We start from the raw sequence: 22,500 nt of genomic DNA, 5'->3' as shown, positions 1-22,500 counted from the left end.
GGCAGTGGGAAGTGATGGCACCATTGACCAACAAAAACCTGGTCTAAAGTCAATAACGCAGCATTTCATTGTTATTTTAACAGAGCATTAGTAAAATGCTCCTAGGCTCGTGCACAGCGCACACACACTATGCTTGTTACACACACAGGGACGCACAGCAGCACAGACACACACACACACACACACACACACACACACACACACACACACACACACACATGCAGAAGATTACAAATAAAAATTTTCCGGTGTAAATCCTCCATCATAACAGCAATGCTCCAAGGTCCAAACGCGCCTGGCTTTTAAAGGGAATGGGAGATGATCTCTGATTGGTTGATTGCATGTTACGCCCAAAACACCCCTCTGATTAATGAAGACACTAAGTCCAACCCTTTAGAACCATGCACCCGGCACACGGACCCTTTTTTCCACCGTTAAACTAGCAAAAGTGGATTTGGCGCCCTAAACACACCTGCACCAGGCGCTTCACGCCGTGACCTCAGACTGGTAAAATGGGGCTCTGTGTCTAAAAGTATTGACCGTGTTTCACACCAAACATGGAAACAAAAGGACTCGATGTGTTGTTGCTGTCGTCTCTGTGTTGCAGGTACAGACCCCGCCACTGACCTGCGTGGCACCGGTTTCCTGGGACTGATGCACACGCTGTACTTTGTGATGGACCCGGAGACTCTGCCGCTGGCTCGAGACATCTACAAGTTATCACAGCACCCCACACAGGTATCAGCTGTTTAAAGAAGGGATGCACCAAATCCAGATTTTTGGGGTTTTCTATGAAGGTAAATATGGAGCAAAAAGGGAGAGCTTGTATCTCATCTTTTTTTTCTTTGTATGACTTCAAATTCAGATCACATGTGTGTGAATATTTTTTACAAGTGCAAATTTTAACATACAAGTTCAGATTTTTTGTTCTGCAAGTTCTCACATCGTATTCTACAAGCTCTCCCTTTTTGCACCATATTTACCTTCATAGTTTTCGGGCCAAATACCGAATCCACTGGTTGAGATTCTGCTGAACCCTCCTCCCATCCTCAGTCCATGAACACAGTAAACTCATTAATGAAGTAAACAACGTCCACAGCCTCTAAAATACTTAAATGCAACAACTTAATGTTGAATTCACTCGCTCTTTTCACATCGTAGGAAAGCACACCGCTATCGCCAGATGAGTGACAATTTTGTTTGGCAAATTTCCTCTAACCAGTGTATGATGAAGGCATGTTGGGGGGGGTGAAATTAGAAAGCTAACGTTAGCTAACGAGCAGCAGCCGGCCGTTCGGTCGCTCTGTTCCCGCCGTAGGGAGAACAGCTGAGAGCCCGGGAGAGACACTGTCTGGTTAACACCAGTTTTTAGCTGTGACTGTCCTTCCTTTGCCGTACCTGAAGTTGCTGCATTCTGGCTGCTGTCTGTAGATTCCTTCATCACAACTCGTATTCTTCCAGATGTTTCCTACCAGATGTTGTAACAGCGGTGATGTTGTGTATAGTTTAGGGTCCACGCCACCACCAGACTAATCAGCATTGCAGATTGAACATGTAGCTGGACTTGTAATGGCATGTAATATAGAGAGAGAGAGAGATTGGATAACGTGGGCTTGAGCTTCTCGTTACTCTGCCACCTACAGGTCTGGCGTGCTCTTGACGGCATATATACACGGGGACGTGTCAACGAACACTTTTCTGAAAACTGACAGCTGTGCACGATGTTATTTTTGAAAACAGAGAGGTTGAAATGTCCGTTTATGAAACTAGCCGGCCACGTGTAAACTAGAGCCTGGATCGGGCCGAATTTTTCCGTCCGAGCCCGACAGTTAAAATCTCGTAGTTTTTTTTTCTCAGACTAATGACACATGTACGTTTGTTTGTGTGGAAAGCTTTTATTAAGCAACTGGAAGGCATTCAGAAATGTCAACAGATGAGGTGATCAGCTGACACGGGGGAACAAGCTCACGTTAATCAGCTGTTTAATTTAAAATGTTCAACGTGTTAACCTTTCCTGATCGCTTCGATTCCGACCGAGATCAGAAAACCAGGAGAGACTGGTTACCTCCAGGGCCGACGGTATATAACGTCGGGGTTAAAATCCTGTTTCTGGTGAGACGATGAATGAACTTGGTTTTCAGTCTGGAGTTTATCTCACACACACACACACACATACACACACACACACACACACACACACACACACACACACACACACACTGTGTACAAAACTTAAACTTATTCCACCAACTCTGCTCGGTCGCATCTACACGTCTGCTTCCTCTTTTCTCTCTCTCTTCTGCCCACTTTACACACACTCTGAGCTCTCTTAAAGGAGCAGCAGCACCATTTTACAACAAATGCCTCATCACGCTGATGTGACCGAGCCCGGCCCGAACCAGACCATCATTTCTAAATATCTGTCCGAACCCGGCCCGGCCCATCAGGTAACGTCGGGACCCGTCGGGCTCGGGTCGGGTATCCAGGCCTTAGTGTAAACGTAGCATCAGGCCCTTGTAGCCTCTGTGTGACCTACATATCTGTGTGTATTTTCTCTGCTCCAGAACTTTCCATTCAGTGTGATGTCCATCAACATGACGCGCATCGCTCTGCAGGTGCTCCGAGAGGAAGCCTTGTCCAAGTGAGTCCCTGTCCTCAGTCAGAGGCCACATTTACATTTACATTGATACTCATTCCCCCTGCTCTGGTGTTTCCCCCTCTCATTCCCCCTGCTCTGGTGTTTCCCCCTCTCATTCCTCCTGCTCTGGTGTTTCCCCCTCTCATTCCCCCTGCTCTGGTGTTTCCCCCTCTCATTCCCCCTGCTCTGGTGTTTCCCCCTCTCATTCCCCCTGCTCTGGTGTTTCCCCCTCTCATTCCCCCTGGTCTGGCGTTCCCCCCTCTCATTCCCCCTGGTCTGGCGTTCCCCCCTCTCATTCCCCCTGCTCTGGTGTTTCCCCCTCTCATTCCCCCTGCTCTGGTGTTTCCCCCTCTCATTCCCCCTGCTCTGGTGTTTCCCCCTCTCATTCCCCCTGCTCTGGTGTTTCTGAGCCCCTAAACCGGAGACATTTGGAAACACTTCTAGGGATGCGCCGATCCGACTTTTTCAGTCCTGATAAGATACCGATGCCTGGGCTTTGTGTATCTGTCGATACCCGATACTGATCCGATACTGTTGTTGAATTAATAATAAACTGTATACCTTCCACCTTATACCTTCCTTCACCATGTGGAAGAGACTGAAGGCTCCAGACTTTCATAACTAAACATTACTTTCCTAACTAAGACAAAATAACATAGATGAAATGTACTGAATTCTTATTTATTTGTTATTTACAAATATATACGAAAATATAAGGTAATCAAACTTCTTAAAATTAATTTAAATAAATAACAATAATGGGCCTTTATATAGGTTTATAATGGCTTATTCTACTGTCAGGAGTACATAGAATATCACAAAAACATTTTAATGTCATCATGTTTACTAAAAGCTGTGATTACTAAAGGGTTTGGCTCCACGACATTATACAATAACGTAATATGAAGTAACATTATATTATTAACTATTATTATATTAACATTATATAACGTTAATATTAAGGAGAATCCATCAAAACAGTTACACAATCTAAACATTTTAAGTTAACCGTTAACGGTTAACAGGGGTCCCAGTGCTGCGACGGAGGAAAACAAAAGAAACTGGATCGGCCCGTGGATCTGTTAATTTTTCCGATCCCCGATCCAGCTATTTTGTCAATGTCGGGGCCGCTATCTGATCTTAATATCGGATCGGTGCACCCCTAAACACTTCCACTGACGCCAACGTTTCTCCTCCTGATTGGGTCTTATCGGTCACGTCGTCTCATTCTCTGAGACTAAAGCTACTAAGGTTACCATGGCAACTACCAGCAGTGGGCGGAGTCTCCACGCTGCCTCCTGTTTATGTCCAGCATACCAGGATGATGATGAGATATGAGGTTTGGGCGTGTTTGGGCGAGATTAGTTCTTCTACTCGGTGCACCGAGATCACTTTGGCCTCAAAACTCAAACGCTTAAAAAACCAAAACGTAGCGCTGGAGATGGAGCCTTAGTGTTACTTTAATATGTGTGTTTCTCTGTGTGTGTGTGTTTTTGTTTACCCATGCTCTGTCTTCTGTCTCTACAGGGAGTGCAACCGTCGTCAGCAGGTGGTCGGTGTCCTGAATGAGTTCTACGTTGCCACGTACCTGCACCTGTACCAGCTGTGGAAGACCCAACAGAAGACCATCGTTGACTCGGGCTTTGTGCTGAAAGGTAAAGGGCTCCTATCTCGCACCCGGTGCAGCCCAAAGCCCGACGCAAGAGTCTCTGCTAGTTTAAGACCGACGCAGTCGTCAGTTTCCCGTCCAGCGCCCACGTCGTTTAAACAGCAAATGCACCTGCAGCCATCTGTGGCCCATGGGCGTGCTGGTCTTACAGGGAGGTGTGTTCAGGTGCATTCTGGGCGTGCTGGTCTTACAGGGAGGTGTGTTCAGGTGCATTCTGGGCGTGCTGGTCTTACAGGGAGGTGTGTTCAGGTGCATTCTGGGAGTATTGCTATCTTGAGGCAGCGGGAAGTGATGGCACCATTGACCAACAAAAACCTGGTCTAAAGTCAATAACGCAGCATTTCATTGTTATTTTAACAGAGCATTAGTAAAATGCTCCTAGGCTCGTGCACAGCGCACACACTATGCTTGTTACACACACAGGGACGCACACACACACACACACACACACACACACACACACACACACATGCAGAAGATTACAAATAAAAATATTACGGTGTAAATCCTCCATCATAACAGCAATGCTCCAAGGTCCAAACGCGCCTGGCTTTTAAAGGGAATGGGAGATGATCTCTGATTGGTTGATTGCATGTTACGCCCAAAACACCCCTCTGATTAATGAAGACACTAAGTACAACCCTTTAGAACCATGCACCCGGACCACGGACCCTTTTTTCTGCCGTCAAACTAGCAAAAGTGGATTAGGACACGCCCTAAACACACCTGCACCAGGCGCTTCACGCCGTGTGCTCAGATCGGTAAAATAGGACCGAAGAACTACGTTTGGAATAAGTGTAAAATTGATGATTGTGTGGAAATATGTAATGAAAAGAAGGACAGGGTCTCTGAATTGAGCCCAGCGCTGAGCGGTGCTGAGCTCATCTCGTGTTCCCGGCAGAAAGTCCCACAGCTTCTGTGTTTTCTAACCTTTCAGAAGTGGAGCTGTTTGCCAAAAAGAACCCCAAGCAGATGCTGCGCCGACTCGAGGTCTTCCTGAAAGAGAGGCGGGCCGGCGGGATCCCCCGCGGCACGTCGCCGGACCCTCAGGCCCAGCAGGCGTCTCCCAGCCTGGGGGGCCGCGCCGGGACCGGCCTGGGCAGCAGGGGGAAGGAGATGCACTTCACAGGAGTGTGTGATCTGCCGCCGGACATGGAGGGAGAGGCCAGACTCATCTAAGCTAGACTCTGAGTGAGTGAGTGAGTGAGTGTGTGTGTGTGTGTGTGTGTGTGTGTGTGTGTGTGTGTGTGTGTGTGTGTGTGTGTGTGTGTGTGTGTGTGTGTGTGTGTGTGTGTGTGTGTGTGTGTGTGTGTGTGTGTGTGTGTGTGTGTATATTAGGGCTGCAACTAACGATTATTTTCATAGTCGATTAATCTGTCGATTATTTTCTCGATTAATCGATTAGTTGTTTGATCTATAAAAATGTCAAAACATGGTGAAAAATGTGGATCAGTGTTTCCCAAAGCCTAAGAGGACGTCCTCACATGTCTCATTTTGTCCAAAACTCAAAAGATCTTCAGTTAACTGTCCCAGAGGAGAGAAGATACTAGAAGATATTCACATTTAACAAGCTGGAATCAGAGAATTCTGATTTTTTTTTTAATAAAAAAATGACTCAAACGATTAATCGATTATCAAAATCGTTGGTGATTAATTTAATAGTTGACAACTAATCGATTAATCGATTCATCGTTGCACCTCTACTGCGTATGTGTGTCTTTGTGTGTGTGTGTGTGTGTGTGTGCGAGCGTTTTAATCTCAGAGAGCTAGATCCTCCACCGTCCCTGCTACCTGAACCTATTCAAACACTTCCACCGACGCCAGGAGGGGGGGTGCACTTTGATCCCATTAAGCTTTCAGAGTTATATTTGATTTTTTTTTGTTGTTGTTGTTGTTTTTTTATGTATTTTGTGTTTCAAAACCGAACACAGAGCAGTCAGATATGAAGAGCTGACGCAGGTCAGAAAGTGATTGTTTGCACTTTTCTGTCGTTTTTAGGAGCCACGTTGATAGCTGCCAAACTCTACCTGCCTAAAGTCCAGACGTAGGGTCCCTCAGTCAGGGTTAGGGTTAGCGTCGCGGGGGGGGGGTGGGGGGGTAACGCAGCCAAATTGTTCAACCCTTTCTGGTTAATAAAGAGAGAAATTAAGCAGTTTCAACATGCAAACAGACGCCGGTTTTCTGGAGTGAAGAGCAAAAGAAAGCGACTACGTTTACATGCACATAGTATTCAATTTTTTGCTCTTATTCTGAAAAAGACGATATTCAGACTAAGCTGTTTCCACGGCTAATGAAAGGGAAAATTCCTTTTCTGTTTAAAGGCTCTGACACACCAACCCGACAGCCGACCGTCAGGAGGAAAGCCAGTCGGACTGATCAGTCGGCTCCCCGAGTTGGTCAAAAAGTGCCTCAGAACACACCGAAGAGACGCCGACTTGAGCGTACGTTCCTCGCGTGCGTGAGACGTAATACGTCTCCTTAACAGCAGGCGGCGCTAATCTGGATTGTCGCCCAGAAAAATTTAAAACCAGAAATGGCAAACGCGTCACGTGGGTCTGGCTGCTCCCCGACCATAATGGCGGCTCGTTCAGAATACGATCTCATATTGGACTAAAATAGTTCACCGAAACGTGTTTCTGAAAACATTTGAAGAGAGAAATAGGCCGTGCAGTTGCTGAATCTGTCTTCATTTCAGATCAACAAAGGTCAGTTTAAAAGATTTTCGTCAGATTTTGAGAGGCGTTCGTCGCGCTCATCCCGCTCGTTATTTCCGGTAAGTGTTTTAACATAAGTGCACTGATCAAGGGCTAGCACTCCACCAATCAGATGGGTCATTGAGTCCGACTGCCCAACTGGCCGATTCAACAAGTCAAATTGGTCCAAATTAAAGCCGACGGCTCCTCCGACTGACGACGGCACGGAACACACCGAACAGACTGGAGTCACCGACCTCGCCAGACTGTCCCACGGCTGATTATCAGGTTGGTGTGTCCACGCTTTGACCCCAGTCAACGCCCATGCACAGTTGTGTTATGTTTTACGGTGGACACTTGTTCACTGAGAAGGTAAAACCTTTTTGTTTATGCTGCATTCGGCTCAACGTTCAATTCCCTTTTTGTATCGCTCACAAATCGCTTCATTCTGCGGCTTTCTCGCTCTCAAAACAGCCCAATTACCAGATACTATCTCCTAGATTAACTTAGGTTTTGGCCAACAATGCCCGAATATTTCACCCTGCCTTTAAGGCCTAGAAAAAGAAAAGAAAAACGATCAGTTTTTCTACTGGAGATAAAAACACTTGGTGCACGGAGATCACTTTTGGCTCAAAACTTAACGCTTAAAAACCAAAAGGTAGCGCTGGAGATGGAGCCCCAGGGCGCTTTCACACCTGCCTCGTTTAGTTCAGTTAAATCGAGCTAGAGTTCCTTTACCCCGCTGGTGTGGTTCGTCAGGGCAGGTGAGAACGCAGCATTCACACTCTGGTGCGCACCAAAAGCGGACCAAACGAGTGTACCGAGACCTGCTTGAAGAGGTGGTCTCGGTACGCTTTCAATCACACTCTGGAGCGGGTCGTTTGTGGTGAGAACAAGATCCGTACTCGAACCGCACCAACTATACATATACCTCCAGTGTGAGATAATGTCTCCTGTAGTCAGGTGTGTCCAGCAGTCTGAGCTAGTGTCTCCTGTAGTCAGGTGTGTCCAGCAGTCTGAGCTAGTGTCTCCTGTAGTCAGGTGTGTTCAGCAATCTGCGATGCAGCAGAGCAGCAAACTGTAGCAGCTTGCAGTGTTCCTATCACAGAAATAGACAGCGGTCAAGCTTGCCGTCCGTCACTCGTATCTCCGTGGTCAAACCAGCTGCCGCTAAAATTGGGGACAGACACCGGCAGCGCAAAGTCACGGTGACCAGAGCATTTTCATTTTTCATTTATCATACAGGAAAAATGTAAAAGTAACAATAAGTTACAATATATATACGGGCCTGACTCAGTTTAAAAAACTGGTTTCCAGCAGGTTCCTGTTCTGCAGAAACATAGAACATTGAACATAGTTACAGCACATGAGGACAGAGACATTTGTACGGGACATTAGCACGGACTAGACACATGCAAACACATAAAACAACAGTACAAACTGCTGACAACACAGGAACAATCAATGAGTGCAAGTGTAACTGTTGAGAAGGAACTGTTGGTAGGCCTTTTTGAGATATGTGATGGATGGTAGTGTTCTGATGTGATGGGGAATGTCATTCCAAATGTTGGTGTATGTATGAAGAAAGGATTTCTGACCATAGTTGTTTTTGTATTGGGTGGGGGTGGGGGGGGTGGAATGAATGCCTGAATGAATGAGAGCAGACGTAGTAACGTGTCTCGCGAAACAAAGTCTGATCATTTAAATAAAATGAGCTGGTTCGACCACGGAGATGCAAGAAATATGCACTAGTCCAGAACACAGGACCTTCTTCCTGTATTTACTTTCTTGCTCCCGCCCCTCAGACACATCCGACCAATAAGAGGAGTCGACGTTCTTGTGTGATTTGTAAAGACGCACTCAAGTATCTCCCAACAGGTGGACTTTGAAAGCAGCTTTGACGGTCTTGTCTTTCAGAGCGTGAATCAAATATACGTCATGTGAAAGATGCAAAAGATCCAACGCTCGGTACCAGGTGTGTCGGAGGTATAACGCCAGCTGTTGGTGTCATCAGGGGGTCGGACAGACAATAGATCCAGAGAATATATTTTAAATAATTTAAAAAATAAACTATTTTATTCCTTTTCTGAAGGGACAGCTGTCGTAACTTTACAGTCCGAAGCCCAAAGATACTCAGTTTAATATATAAAAACAGAAAACAGCAGGACACCTCCATATTTTAGAGGCAAAAATCCCCCTGCATTTTCTGTTATTTTATGCACGAAAAAATTACTTTGGGTTAGGGTTAGACAATTAATCTGTTATCAAAATAGTTGGCTGTTACTTTTCTGTCGATGGATAAGTCGACTGATCGTTGCAGCCGCGGTATGAAAGCACGTCAGAGCTTTGTTATTAAACTCATGGCTGAGGATTTTCAACGTCTGAATTCTCAATATGTGGCGCTGAAAGCCGAGGAGACACTTTACGTAACGGAGTCCGTGTTCGGCTACGAGCTCTCTCTACATTCCGTTATAAAGCATGTGATTGTAATTTCCTTTTACCTGATAATGTGTGTGTGTGTGTGTGTGTGTGTGTGTGTGTGTGTGTGTGTGTGTGTGTGTGTGTGTGTGTGTGTGTGTGTGTGTGTGTGTGTGTGTGTGTGTGAGCGAGCTGATATTGATGAAGGTACAGTATGCAATCCCAGCTCTCAGTCATTGATAATCAAAACGATAGTGCTGCGTGGCGATGGAAATCGTTCCTAACTTCAGGGTTTGTGCGTGTGTGTCTGTGTGTCTCTGTGTGTGTGTGCGTGTGTGTCTGTGTGTCTGTGTGTCTCTGTGTGTGTGTGTGTGTGTGTGTCTGTGTGTCTCTGTGTGAGAATGTGTTTGTGTAGAGAGACAAAGTCCCGCCCCTTCCTGTGTCCATTATTTCAGAGTAAATGTGTTATTGTGTTAGTATAAGACTGTGAAAATACGTCATTAGAAAGACTTCTTATCTGAATTGTGATTGCTGTGCAGACACAGTTTACACTGAATATGGTTAAAAATGGGTTTTATTAGCAACTTTATTTTAGTAAACGTGTCCGGTAGTGAACGGGGAGAGACAGATAATGTTTAGATCCCGTTTTGAATTGAGCCATGAATTACACAGATGATGGTTGTAAGTTTAAGTGAAGAAAGTCTCAGTTTGTCGTAGTACCACTTAGTTTTGTGTGTATTGTGTATATCTACACAATATACACAACATACACAATATACACAACATACACAATAGACGCCATCTTGCTCGCGGCAAAAAACGTAGAAAATTATAACAAGAACGTCAGAAAGTTACAAAAATGTCGGAGAATGCGACAAAAACGTAGAAAAAAGTATTTCACATTTTTTCTGCAATATAGTCACATGGTAGACACAGGAAGGGGCGGGACTTAGACTCTTATTGGTGTCTGTACGTACGTGCGTGTGTGTCTATACGTGCGTGTGTGCGTCTGTGTGTGTGTGTGTGTGTCTGTGCGTGTGTGTGTGTGTCTGCGTGTGTGTGTGTGTGTGTGTGCATCGTATGACAGGAACTTACTACAGATGGGGTGCTTTCCTCTGCGCACAATAAGCCAGCTTTTACTAAGTACTCGATCCACCGAGCTGCGAAAAAGACGGTACTTTATTCATTTTAAAAAGGGTACATCACATTTCTGAGGACAAGATTTATCCCGAAACAAAAGAACACGTGTTCTCAGACGTTGTCTCAGCGGCTGTGTGGATGGGTAAAGCTGGTTCCTTCTTTGTGCTAACGTGAAAGCGTCTCCCGTCGTCGTAGTCTCAATCTGTAGCATGTTCAGGTAGCACTAGTACTGTAGCATCCTATAGCATCCTCCTCTGCGTAAAGCTTGTTGATGTCACGTCTCAGTTCCGGTCCGTAGTGTCAGAGAGTGAGCAAACTGTTCCTACTACAGCGCATTTATTCTGCATCAAGCCTCCGTCAGCAGACACACATTCAGGTTGGCGCGGCGTCTGTTTTTTGGAGACACGTCGGACATTTAAAGCCCAGTTCAGAACGAAGATTCACCACGACACGAGTTGTAACTTTACAGCTACTCGCTAATCGCTAATCGCAAGTCTGCAGCGACTAAAACGTCGGAAATAGCGACAAGAAAGTCCCAAGAAATTTGAAAAAAAGAGACAAGAAAGTCACAAAAAATTTGAAAAAAAGAGACAAGAAAGTCACAAAAAATTCATTTTTAACGTTTTTTCCGTTGATATATAAACTGTACTAGGGGTGTCACGGCTTTGGATTCAAAAACTAAAAAATCTATTTAATTAAAAAGCACGAACTGTGATTCCCCCCGTGTTTCTTCCTCGCTCCACCCCCGCCTAAAAAACAGACACAGACACAGCGTAGCTTAGCGGCTGGTAGCATGCAGCTAAAGACACACGCGCTGTGTCTCAAATCACGCACTTTACTGTCTCACACTTCGCTATTTTGAGTGCAATGAGGGCAAAATGTTGAGCGTGGATTGCGGGTCACTCCTCGCACTCAACGGCCGTTATATAGAGATGCGTTAACGTTCTGAGTTTTACTTTATCCCTCCCGTCGACCTGCAACTTTGTGTTTTTCTGGGTCGAAATTAAAAAAAAATATATATATATTTATTTTTCGACACTTTGCTCAACGTTTTTGTCGTTTTTATTCAAATTTTTTGTCACTTTTTTGGCGTTTTTTTTAAATGTTTTTTGTCAATTTTTTAACAAGTTTTTTGTCGGTTTTTCCGATGTTTTTTTTTTTTTTAATTTGACCCGTTTTTTTTTTGTTTTTTTTAAGTTTTTTTGTATTAGAAATATGGGTTTCTTTCAACCAAATTGCCCCAAAATGAACTGGATGCATGGATGAACGTTCTATGCAACGTTCTTCACAGGTAAAATAAATTATCACTTTCACTCAATTTTGGGTGTTTTATTCAGTTTTATAGCGTTTGAAAAACAATTTTTGTTCTGTGATCCGATCAACATCCTCTGATCTCAACTATTAGTCAAATTAATTCATAGTTTCTGCTTTTTTATAACTCATGAATTAGGTTTAATGTCATATAATTTAGGTTTATTGACCATGAATTAAAAAAAGGATTTGAAAAAAGTGACTTAATGTTTCAAAAAAGCTTCGATAACAAAGTGGGAAAAATAAATCGCCCAAAAGACGTTCATTTTCATTTTTGGGGTTACGTTTTTGTCGATTTTATTCCAATTTAATATATTTTTTGGCATTTTTTTTTATTATGTTTTTAAAAATATTTATTTTTGTTTTTAAAATATGTTTGTTTTTTTTCCAATTTTTTTTTTCAGCGTTTTTGTAGTTTTTTTCCAAACATTTGTCGCTTTTTCCAACTTTTTTTTTTATCATACTTCTATATAGAAAGTTTGTGTTAAACGGGTTAAATTTGACCCGAGGTCAGCAGGAGGAGTTAAAGTACCTCAACGTTTGTTGTGTTCTGGTTTTAGAAAGAGAAAAACATTTTGTTAGTTTTACTTTAAGATGTTTAAAATCTGCCGAAAAGCTGTGATTCGTTTCTGCAGAAAATCGGCTGCTTTGCTGTCCCTGCGGAAAAAGAAATGTTCAAACCGAAATTCAAATCAAATCAGGGATTCAGAGCATCGTGACACCCCCGTACATATACAGTATCTCACAACAGTGAGTATACCCCTCACATTGGCATGGGGTACTTTCCATAAGATCATCTCTCAATGCAGATCTAACCAGCTATTAGGCTAACCGACATAAAACCATGCCAAGCTCTAGGTATGGTGAAGGGTATGTGATGATGTGGGGGTATGGTGAAGGGTATGTGATGATGTGGGGTATGGTGAAGGGTATGTGATGATGTGGGGGTATGGTGAAGGGTATGTGATGATGTGGGGGCCAAGGGAACTTTATCAGGATGCATAGTATCCTGGATCCATGAAATAACTGGCCTTTCAAAATAAAAGTCTGCCTGCCTCTAAGGTAATTTAACATAGGGGTGTACTGACTTTAGTTGCCAGCGGTTTAGACATTAATGGCTGTTGAGTTATTTTGAGGGGACAGCACATTTACTCTGTTATACAAACTGGACACTTCATACTTTACATTGGAGCAAAGGTGCCCAAATTCTTTCACATGAAGGGCCAAAATGTGTCTGGATGGAAGGCCACGGGCCAAAAATAAGTGTCGATGTTGAATAATACCCTAATTCTTGCCATTCTCCGTAGATAAAACGTACGTATGTAATTTAAATGGGAAGTTTACCAGCACGGTGCATTACATTGCCGTTGAACTCAGATTACGTACTTTTTAACTGCACAAAATGTACGTTTGGTAGTCATTACTTTTAAAATAAGAGGAGAATAAGCATGAGCATGTCAAATCCATGGCGGGCCAAACTTGGTCCGCAGGCCCCAAATTGGGCGGCTTTGCATTATAGCAAAGTGTAATTTCTTCAGTGTTGTCCCATTAAAAGATATGACATATTTACTAAGATGTGAGGGGTGTACTCACTTTTGTGAGATACTGTGTGTATATATATATATATATATATATATATATATATATAAAAACACATATCCATGTTCTACGTCAGCATCTCGTCTGATAGGTCAGTTCTTTGCCGTCTCCGTTCTCCAGCGTGACGTAGTTCAGCCAAGTGTTTGCGAGTCGGTTTCGATTGAGCGGGAAAATTTGCACTGTTGTAGATATTTGATAGTATGTGTGACGTATGCGAGAGGAAACAGGCCAGCTTCAATAGCCATAACGTTACCATCATTATCGCCCAAAAACGGGCTTTTGTGGAGTCCAGTTCCCCCCCCACCCCGCCCGCCCGCCCTCTCAAAACAGATACGATCTTGCGTGTAGTTTTACGGAATTTAAACTTGAGGAGCAGTACAGTGTATGTAAATCAGGAAGTTTGTAAATAGAGAATTAATGATTGTAAGTGTATGATTGTCTGTAGGGCATTATACTGAAACACATTGCTTACCTCAAGACTTGAGACAAATCTGTCCTTTCTCTCTCTCCGGATGTTGCTTAGACTTTTCTTTTTTTACGTTTCCTTGTACCTCGGCCTTCTCTCATACCAATTTGACGTGTTATATAATGTATATTCAACACCTGAAGCACTACATAATAGCAAACTAACACAAAAGCTGGTCAATGTTATGTGTATTCTATTTAAAGACACATTTATAGACACTATATAGGCCCACGCGCGCTCTGATCAACACATACGCAGACGATACAGTCCTTTTTAAAGGGTGCCGTTGGTATTTATCAACCTGGACCCTACTTTCCAATGTTTTTGTGTCTAAGTGACAAAATATATACTGTATATGTCCGTTAGCGTCCATTAACAGTTCTGTTGTTGCCGCTGATAATCAGGACTTTTAGCGTGTATAGACCCAGCATATTTCCACATGTAAATGGGTGAATTAAGGGTTTATTTCAACCAAACCAGAGTGGTGATTGTTGGAGCAGTGGAAAGATGAACCAAGACGGCTTTTTCATAGTTTGATTTAGTTTCTGTCCACTTTGAATGAAGTGTGTTTTACGATGATAAAAGTACTGATTATTTACATGGAATCTGGTGGAAATATGCTGGCTCTATACACGCTAAAAGTCCTGATTATTTACATGGAGTCTGGTGGAAATATGCTGGCTCCATACACGCTAAAAGTCCTGATTATTTACATGGAGTCTGGTGGAGTTTGGTGATGGTGATTTCGGGGCTGTTTCATGTTAAACTAAAAGGATCTTACTCTTTAACTAAAAGGTCTATCTCTGTAGGGATCCATCCCATAATGTTGTCAGACACTTAGAATAATAATCTGAGTCTGTCAGCAGCAACAACAGAACTTTTAGTGGATGCTAACTGGACGGTTTAACGTTACATTGCAGCTTGTTTCTCTCTTAATACTGGATCAGTTTCTAAGATTGTTCCCGTCAGTCACGTAGACACGGAAACATTTAACAAAAAGGCTCCAGGTTGAAAAAACACTCAAGTTTACCTTTAAAACTAAACTATAATTGGCTGACGTTTGAAATGAGCTGGTTTTCTTGTGGCTTCAGTGATAGTAACAGTCTACTTTTGCTGTGTTTTAGATGTTCGATGTGAGGGAAAACACTCGGGGAAACAATGCAGTCTTTACAGCTGCAGTCACAAATTAGGGATGCACCGAATCCAGATTTTTGGGGTTCTTCTGAATACCGAATCCACTGGTTGAGATTCTGCTGAATCCTCGTCCCATCCTCAGTCCATGAACACAGTAAACTCATTAATGAAGTAAACAGTGACTGTCCTTCCTTTGCCGTACCTGAAGTTGCTGCATTCTGGCTGCTGTCTGTAGATTCCTTCATCACAACTCGTATTCTTCCAGATGTTGTAACAGCGGCAAATAGAGGTGTGAATCTTCACTGATCTCCCAATTTGATTACGATTATCAGGTCTTTGATTCGACATCACGATGCATCTAATACCTGTTTCTATTAAAGCCATATAGGATATTTAATTCAGAGCTTTTCAAGCTTCAACAACCAAACATTCTGCAGTGCTCTGATACTAAATACATTGGATATTAAAACTACAGCACTGAGCACATGGCACTTCCTGAATGTGCAAAACATCCCAGAATATGTAAACAGAAATAATCGATTATGGCCCAGCCGATTATCGATGCAGCATCGTCCATGTCTGCGATTCCATGCATCGATTATTTGATTAATTTCAACGGCTCTAGCGGTGATGATGTGTATGGACCTTTTTCACAGCAGACATGTTGACTTGTCATAGTAGGAAAAGCACAGCTGAGATTGATCACCTTAACGATGGCTCAGTTCCATCAAGTGTCCCAGGAAGATATTTCACTGAGTCAGCATGCACAACACCAGGACCTCTCCTCAGTGGAACGCAGCCATCATTAATGGTTTAATACAGCTGAGCTGTTCCTACTCTGACATGTCAACATGTCTGCTGTTAAAAAGGTCCATTATTTAGGGTCCTCGCCACCACGAGACAAATCGGCATTGCAGATAGAACGTGTAGCTGGACTTGAATGTAGAGATGTTCCGATACCAGTATCGGTATCGGCTCCGATACTGCCTAAAACGCTGGTATAGGTATCATGAAGTACTGGAGTTAATGCACTGATCAGATACCACGTAATACAGCCCTGAAGAAAATCTACGTTAAAGTAGTTTATTTATGTTCTTTTTCCGTTATAACGGACTGTCAAACTGCAGAATAAAAGAAAGTTCTGGGCATTCATAGTAGTATACAGATCATCCATACAGAGATAGTAGTATACAGCTGTTATACATCATATCATCATACAGAGATAGTAGTATACAGCTGTTATACATCATATCATCATACAGAGATAGTAGTATACAGCTGTTATACATCATATCATCATACAGAGATAGTAGTATACAGCTGTTATACATCATATCATCATACAGAGATAGTAGTATACAGCTGTTAAAACATAATAAAATATATGACATACTGGTATCAGATCAGTATTCTGTATCGGCCGATACGCAAGTTCAGGTATCAGAATCGGTATCAGGAAGCAAAAAATGGTATCAGACCATCTCTAGTTGAATGGCCTTCTTTTGACTGACCCAAAAGAAGTTAATTTTCAATTTTGGGGTTACGTTTTTGTCGATTTTATTCCAATTTAATACAAATTTTATTGTCTCTTTTTTTGGCGTTTTTTTTTTTTTTTTTAAATTATATATTTTTTTTGGTTTTTCTAATGTTATTTTTTCACACTTTTTTCCAGTTTTTTTGTCACTTTTTTAACAAGTTTTTGTCACCTTTGGTGATGTTTTTTATGTTGTTTTTTTTTGTCACATTTTCCGAATTTTTGTTCTTTTTTCTTTTTTTTTTTTTTTTGTTTTGGTCACTTTTTTCAGCGTTTAAAAAAAAAATGATGTCAGTTTTTTTCTTGCGTTTTTGTAGTTTTTTTTTTTTTCACCATTTGTCACTTTTTCAACCTTTTTTTGTCATAGTTCTGATATAGAAAGTTTTTGTAAAACGGGTCAAATTTGACATTGAACGCTCCACCTACGTAAACACCTTCCCGTAATCAACGGTGCCGTAATCAACGGCGCCGTCATTACGGCGACCAGCGTAGTGTGCAAACGTAGGGTTCGGCAGAATCCCAACCCCGCCAAAAAGCCCAATATCCAGCCGGATCAGAATCCCAATCCTGGATTCGGTGCATCCCTGGTCACAAACAAACAGTTCAGAGTACGATTGTAAACATTTAGGCTCGAGGGTGCACGCTTGGACCTTTGCTTTGTACTCGGTATCCAAACGAGGCCGGATTAATCCTCTCACATCACCAAAAGTTATGTTTCCAGCGGTCGTAATAGATCATGTTGTTATGCGTTGGTCATCGTTTAGACTCTCCTCAATTGTGAAAGTAGAACTAAGAGAGAAACACCGGAAATAAAAAACCGGCTTCTTGCAGGAATGCCGGATGCTCTGAGGCAGAATCAATCCTTCTCTGGACATCCGGCGCTCGGTACGGAGCTGTGTAACGGTTGCCGTGGCCGCTGTGTAACGGTTGCCGTGGTCGCCGTGTCCCTCAGAGCATTTAATGACTGTACCTTGATTGTAGAAGCCCTCTTTTATACTGAGAGTTATTTCAGAAGACAGAAATGTGCTGTTGTACATTAAATGTATTGTATGGAGAAAAGCTAAATAAATGCTGTTTAAAAGAACTTGTGACTTTTCATTGAGTGTAATGATGACTTGTACTGGTATGTTAGATATTATTGTGCCTTTTTAATGTTTTTTGCTGCTTTTTTGGATGATTTTGCGGCTTTTTTCAACGTATGAGTTTTTTTAACATTTAATTTTGGTTATTTTTCTGAGTTTTTATCTCCTTTTTTGAGTTTTTTTTGGGCAATATATTTTGCGTTTTTGAGTTTTTTTTCCAACTTTTATTTATTTTTTTTAGGTTTTTGTCACTTTTCGGATTTTTTTGTCGCTTTTTTATCTTTTATTTTTTTGGACGATTTTTCAGACTTTTGTCGAGTTTTTTTGGGAAATTTTTTTTCAACGTTTTTATCGCTTTTTGAGAGGTTTTTTTGGACATTTATTTCAGTTTTTGTCTCTTTCTTCAGTCCATGCAGACGTGTCCCGGGACCTCCCGAGATAGTGGGACATCTTTTTGAAAATGAGGTAAATTATGAAGTAGTTTTGCCAGCCAGCTGTAGTTTGCAGGAGGCCTTCTGTGATTGGGCCACTAGAGGGCAGCCTCTGATAGGTCAGAAAGCTCCGGAGCTTTGAGACAACATGCCTCATTAACCGGGTTGTATCATCAAACAGCTGCTGAATCACTCAGTACAGCCAAGTCCAGTCTGTCAGCTTAGAGTCACACACACTACACTACACACTACACACACTACACTACACACACTACACTACACACACTACACACACTACACACACTACACTACACACACTACACTACACACACTACACACACTACACACACTATACTACACTACACACACTATACTACACTACACACTACACACACTATACTACACACACTACACTACACACACTACACACTACACACACTATACTACACTACACACACTACACTACACACACTATACTACACTACACACTACACACACTACACTACACACTACACACACTATACTACACTACACACACTACACACACTACACACTACACACACTATACTACACTACACACACTACACACACTACACTACACACACTACACACTACACTACACACACTATACTACACTACACTACACACTACACACACTACTACACTACACACTACACTACACACTATATGTGTGTGTGTGTGTGTGTGTGTGTGTGTGTTTGTCTGTGTGTGTGTTTGTGTGTGTGTGTGTGTGTGTTTGTCTGTGTGTGTGTGTGTGTGTGTCTGTGTGTGTGTGTGTGTGTCTGTGTGTGTGTGTGTGTGTGTGTGTGTGTGTGTGTGTTTGTCTGTGTGTGTGTGTGTCTGTGTGTGTGTGTGTGTGTGTGTGTGTGTGTGTGCGTCCATCGTTCCACACTGAACTTTCTGACTGTTTTTAGGGGGTCATCCTGGTACTTTCAGTGCGTTATCTCCACTATATACTTCAGACTGAGTGTTTGAAGTGTGACAGTAGGGTCTTTGAGACACAGCCATGGTCTTGTATGTGTGTCTATGATTTAAATTCACTGAATCACAATATTCTTTAAACTGGTTTGACACTGGTGTCAACCAATCCCAGTTTAAATCACCCAGCAGTGACACTATGTCATCTCCATAGTGTAAATCAATGGCTAATAACTCAAACTGTTTTGGGATGGACAATGACTTTATAACAGTTGCATGAAATTTAGATTTTATATAACCTGCAACACCTCAAAAACATTGTATCCCTCTATTGCAACATCATAATCTGCAATAGATTTTCTGAACCAGGTCTCAGACAAGACCAAAATGTCAGTTTTGGTCGTCTTGGCCCAGATTTTTATTTGGTTTAACTTAAGCCTGATTCACACGGGACAATTTAAAATCCCTCGAGATCAAACGTGACTTCAGAGTAAACAATCATGGCGGATGAAGAGGATGCAGTGGCGATAGTTTGTAGGTTGTTTTTAACTGAAAAAAAAAACCCGTTATCAAAAGAAAAGGCGATGGTCAAAGAAGTGGAGACAACGCCAGCATGGACTATACTTGCTCTACTTATCTCCGACGTCCACCGGACTTTCTGCTGCGCCGTGCCGCCGGCTGTTTTGATGTTGTTTCCCGGTGCTTTCCTCGCCGCCTCGTCACCTCTCTTTCTGATTGGCTACACGCCACAGTCCACAGGCTGCGTGCTCGTTTGTCCCCGGGGGACACCACACACCAGGAGGAAATCGGGCCAAAACAATCCAACATGTTGGATATCCCCGATTTGAGATGGGAGCGGTCCCGACGTCCTTCCGAGCAGACGAGAGCAGTCTTAACACACCACACACGGCAGGAACATCTGATCAGATTATTTTACCATAATCAGAGCATCCTTAAGATTGTCAGAAGGGGGGAATCGGGGCTAAAATCGGCCTAATTATCCTGCCGTGGGAACCAGGCTTTAGGCATTAAACTACGAACATTTAAATGCGGCCGAAATGGGTTTCCTCAGGAGGGTGGCTGGCGTCTCCCTTAGAGATAGGGTGAGAAGCTCAGTCATCCGTGAGGAGCTCGGAGTAGAGCCGCTGCTCCTTCGCGTCGAAAGGAGCCAGTTGAGGTGGTTCGGGCATCTGGTAAGGATGCCCCCTGGGCGCCTCCCTAGGGAGGTGTTCCAGGCACGTCCAGCTGGGAGGAGGCCTCGGGGAAGACCCAGGACTAGGTGGAGGGATTATATCTCCAACCTGGCCTGGGAACGCCTCGGGATCCCCCAGTCGGAGCTGGTTAATGTGGCTCGGGAAAGGGAAGTTTGGGGTCCCCTGCTGGAGCTGCTACCCCCGCGACCTGATACCGGATAAGCGGACGAAGATGGATGGATGGATGGATGGATGGATGGATGGATGGACATATTAAATGCAGGACACCAAGGCCAGACCTGTCTGAAAATTCCAGCGAGGTTGAAAGACATTTTCCCACCGGACCAGGATTTGGATTTATATTACCAGCCATCAAAAGCATCAACATTATCCGACATCGCTGCTTTAAGTTTTTTAGTGGGAGATTGTAATGGAGTTGTCCATTTTTTAAAAGTCCAGACGAGATTTTTTCGCAGGGCATAATGCATTCTGTAGAGTGAGAAGGAAAACGACAGTCCGATTTGCCCTTGGTTCCATTTCCACTGCAATTGGAATCACTTGAAATGATGGATCCGTGCAGTGTTGTAATGTAACAAGGTACAAATACTTCACTACTGTACTTAAGTAGAATTTTCACGTATCTGTACTTTACTTCATTATTTATATTTCCAGAAACTTTTACTTTTACTCCACTACATTTCCCCTGAGCCTCTTAGTTACTTGTTACTACAAAATATAATCAGGAGAACTTTGTTACACTGAAAAAAAGGAAGTTTGGCCAATCATTGCTCCTAAATTGCCAAGATAATATACGCTCCGTTCCAGTTGGTGACGTGATGCCTGTTTGTTGCCAAGCGGTAAAAAAAAAACCCATAATAGGCCAAAACTAAAGAAGGAGGAAGCAGAATGACTGATATCGTCATGGACGCACCTGCTGCAGGCTCTGCTGCCATGGTAACAGAGGATGATCACCCTGACGACAGTGGTGATGATAGCGTTACACACCTTTGGCCATAAAGTTCATAATCAAAGATTTTTTTACTTTTACTTCTACTTAAGTACATTTAATATCAGAAAATTGCTATGAATACTGTAAATATAAGATACTTTAAGACTTTTACTGAAGTAATATTCTAAAAGGAGACTTTAACTTCTACCAAAGTCATTTTCTGGGAAGATACTTGTACTTTTACTCAAGTATTGCTTTTGAGTACTTTATACAAGACTGGATCCGTGCGTGTGTGTTTTGATGGACGAAGCAGGGGAAAACGTTCAAAGTTACACGCATTTTTACCTTCAGCACAGTCTGACCTGACGCTTGGATGGAACATGAGGAAAGCTGCCCGTATTAGCAGCGCCGCTCTCATATTGCCAGCAGTGCGGGGAAGCACACAAACAACCAGCAATCAAGCTCAAGGATTTCGGTTCGAAGGCAGCACCTCCGTGGATTAAAGGAACACGCCGACTTATTGGGAATTTAGCTTATTCAGCGTATCCCCCAGAGTTAGATAGTCCATACATACCCTTCTCATCTCCGTGGGTGCTGTAAGGCTGTCTGACAGCTCCAGAGGCAGCAGACCATCACAGAACCTGCAGGTGAATGGTTCCATCTAGCCTACTGCTCCCAATAAGGGACAAAATAACGCCAACATGTTCCTGTTTACATGTTGTGATTTGTAGAGTCACAGCGTGGACAAATAACAAGGTCACATGACACACAGCCATCTTCTAACCATATACATACTGGGAACTATATTCTCAGGCGGAAGAATATAGTACTTGGGTGGAATGATTTACTTTGCAGCAAACCTGTCTGAGAAAATAGTTCCCGGTTTGTTTACGTTAGAAGATGGCTGTGTGTCATGTGACCTTGTTATTTGTCCACGCTGTGACTCTACAAATCACAACATGTAAATAGGAACATGTTGGCGTTATTTTGTCACTTATTGGGAGCAGTAGGCTAGATGGAACCAGTTACCTCCAGGATCTGAGCTAAGCTAGGCTAGATGGAACCGGTTACCTCCAGGATCTGAGCTAAGCTAGGCTAGATGGAACCAGTTACCTCCAGGATCTGTGCTAAGCTAGGCTAGATGGAACCGGTTACCTCCAGGATCTGTGCTAAGCTAGGCTAGATGGAACCGGTTACCTCCAGGATCTGTGCTAAGCTAGGCTAGATGGAACCGGTTACCTCCAGGATCTGTGCTAAGCTAGGCTAGATGGAACCGGTTACCTCCAGGATCTGAGCTAAGCTAG

At 43.0% G+C, this 22,500-nt stretch overlaps 2 protein-coding genes across 3 annotated transcripts in view; both read left to right on the top strand.

The window, feature by feature from the left end:
* The window catches only part of elmod3 (ELMO/CED-12 domain containing 3), a 20,003-nt gene extending 14,415 nt beyond the window's left edge, over window positions 1–5,588 (top strand). Inside the window, exons 10-13 of one of the 2 annotated variants that reach the window (XM_031309657.2) lie at window positions 608–738; window positions 2,565–2,641; window positions 4,166–4,293; window positions 5,245–5,588. In XM_031309657.2, the coding sequence (XP_031165517.1) occupies window positions 608–738; window positions 2,565–2,641; window positions 4,166–4,293; window positions 5,245–5,486 (578 nt within the window). In that variant the 3' untranslated portion in view covers window positions 5,487–5,588. The remainder of the gene's footprint in view (window positions 1–607; window positions 739–2,564; window positions 2,642–4,165; window positions 4,294–5,244) is intronic. The other variant, XM_035999012.1, reaches the window with a different exon arrangement.
* The window catches only part of LOC116057273 (alpha-1-antitrypsin homolog), a 213,736-nt gene that overhangs the window by 105,013 nt on the left and 86,223 nt on the right, over window positions 1–22,500 (top strand). The gene's annotated exons all lie outside the window — the stretch shown is intronic.

This window comes from Sander lucioperca, chromosome 2 (assembly GCF_008315115.2).
Source record: "Sander lucioperca isolate FBNREF2018 chromosome 2, SLUC_FBN_1.2, whole genome shotgun sequence".
NCBI classification, from domain to species: domain Eukaryota; kingdom Metazoa; phylum Chordata; class Actinopteri; order Perciformes; family Percidae; genus Sander; species Sander lucioperca.
Note: the sequence above shows the minus strand (reverse complement) of the source record. Positions and strands in the feature narration are given on the sequence as shown.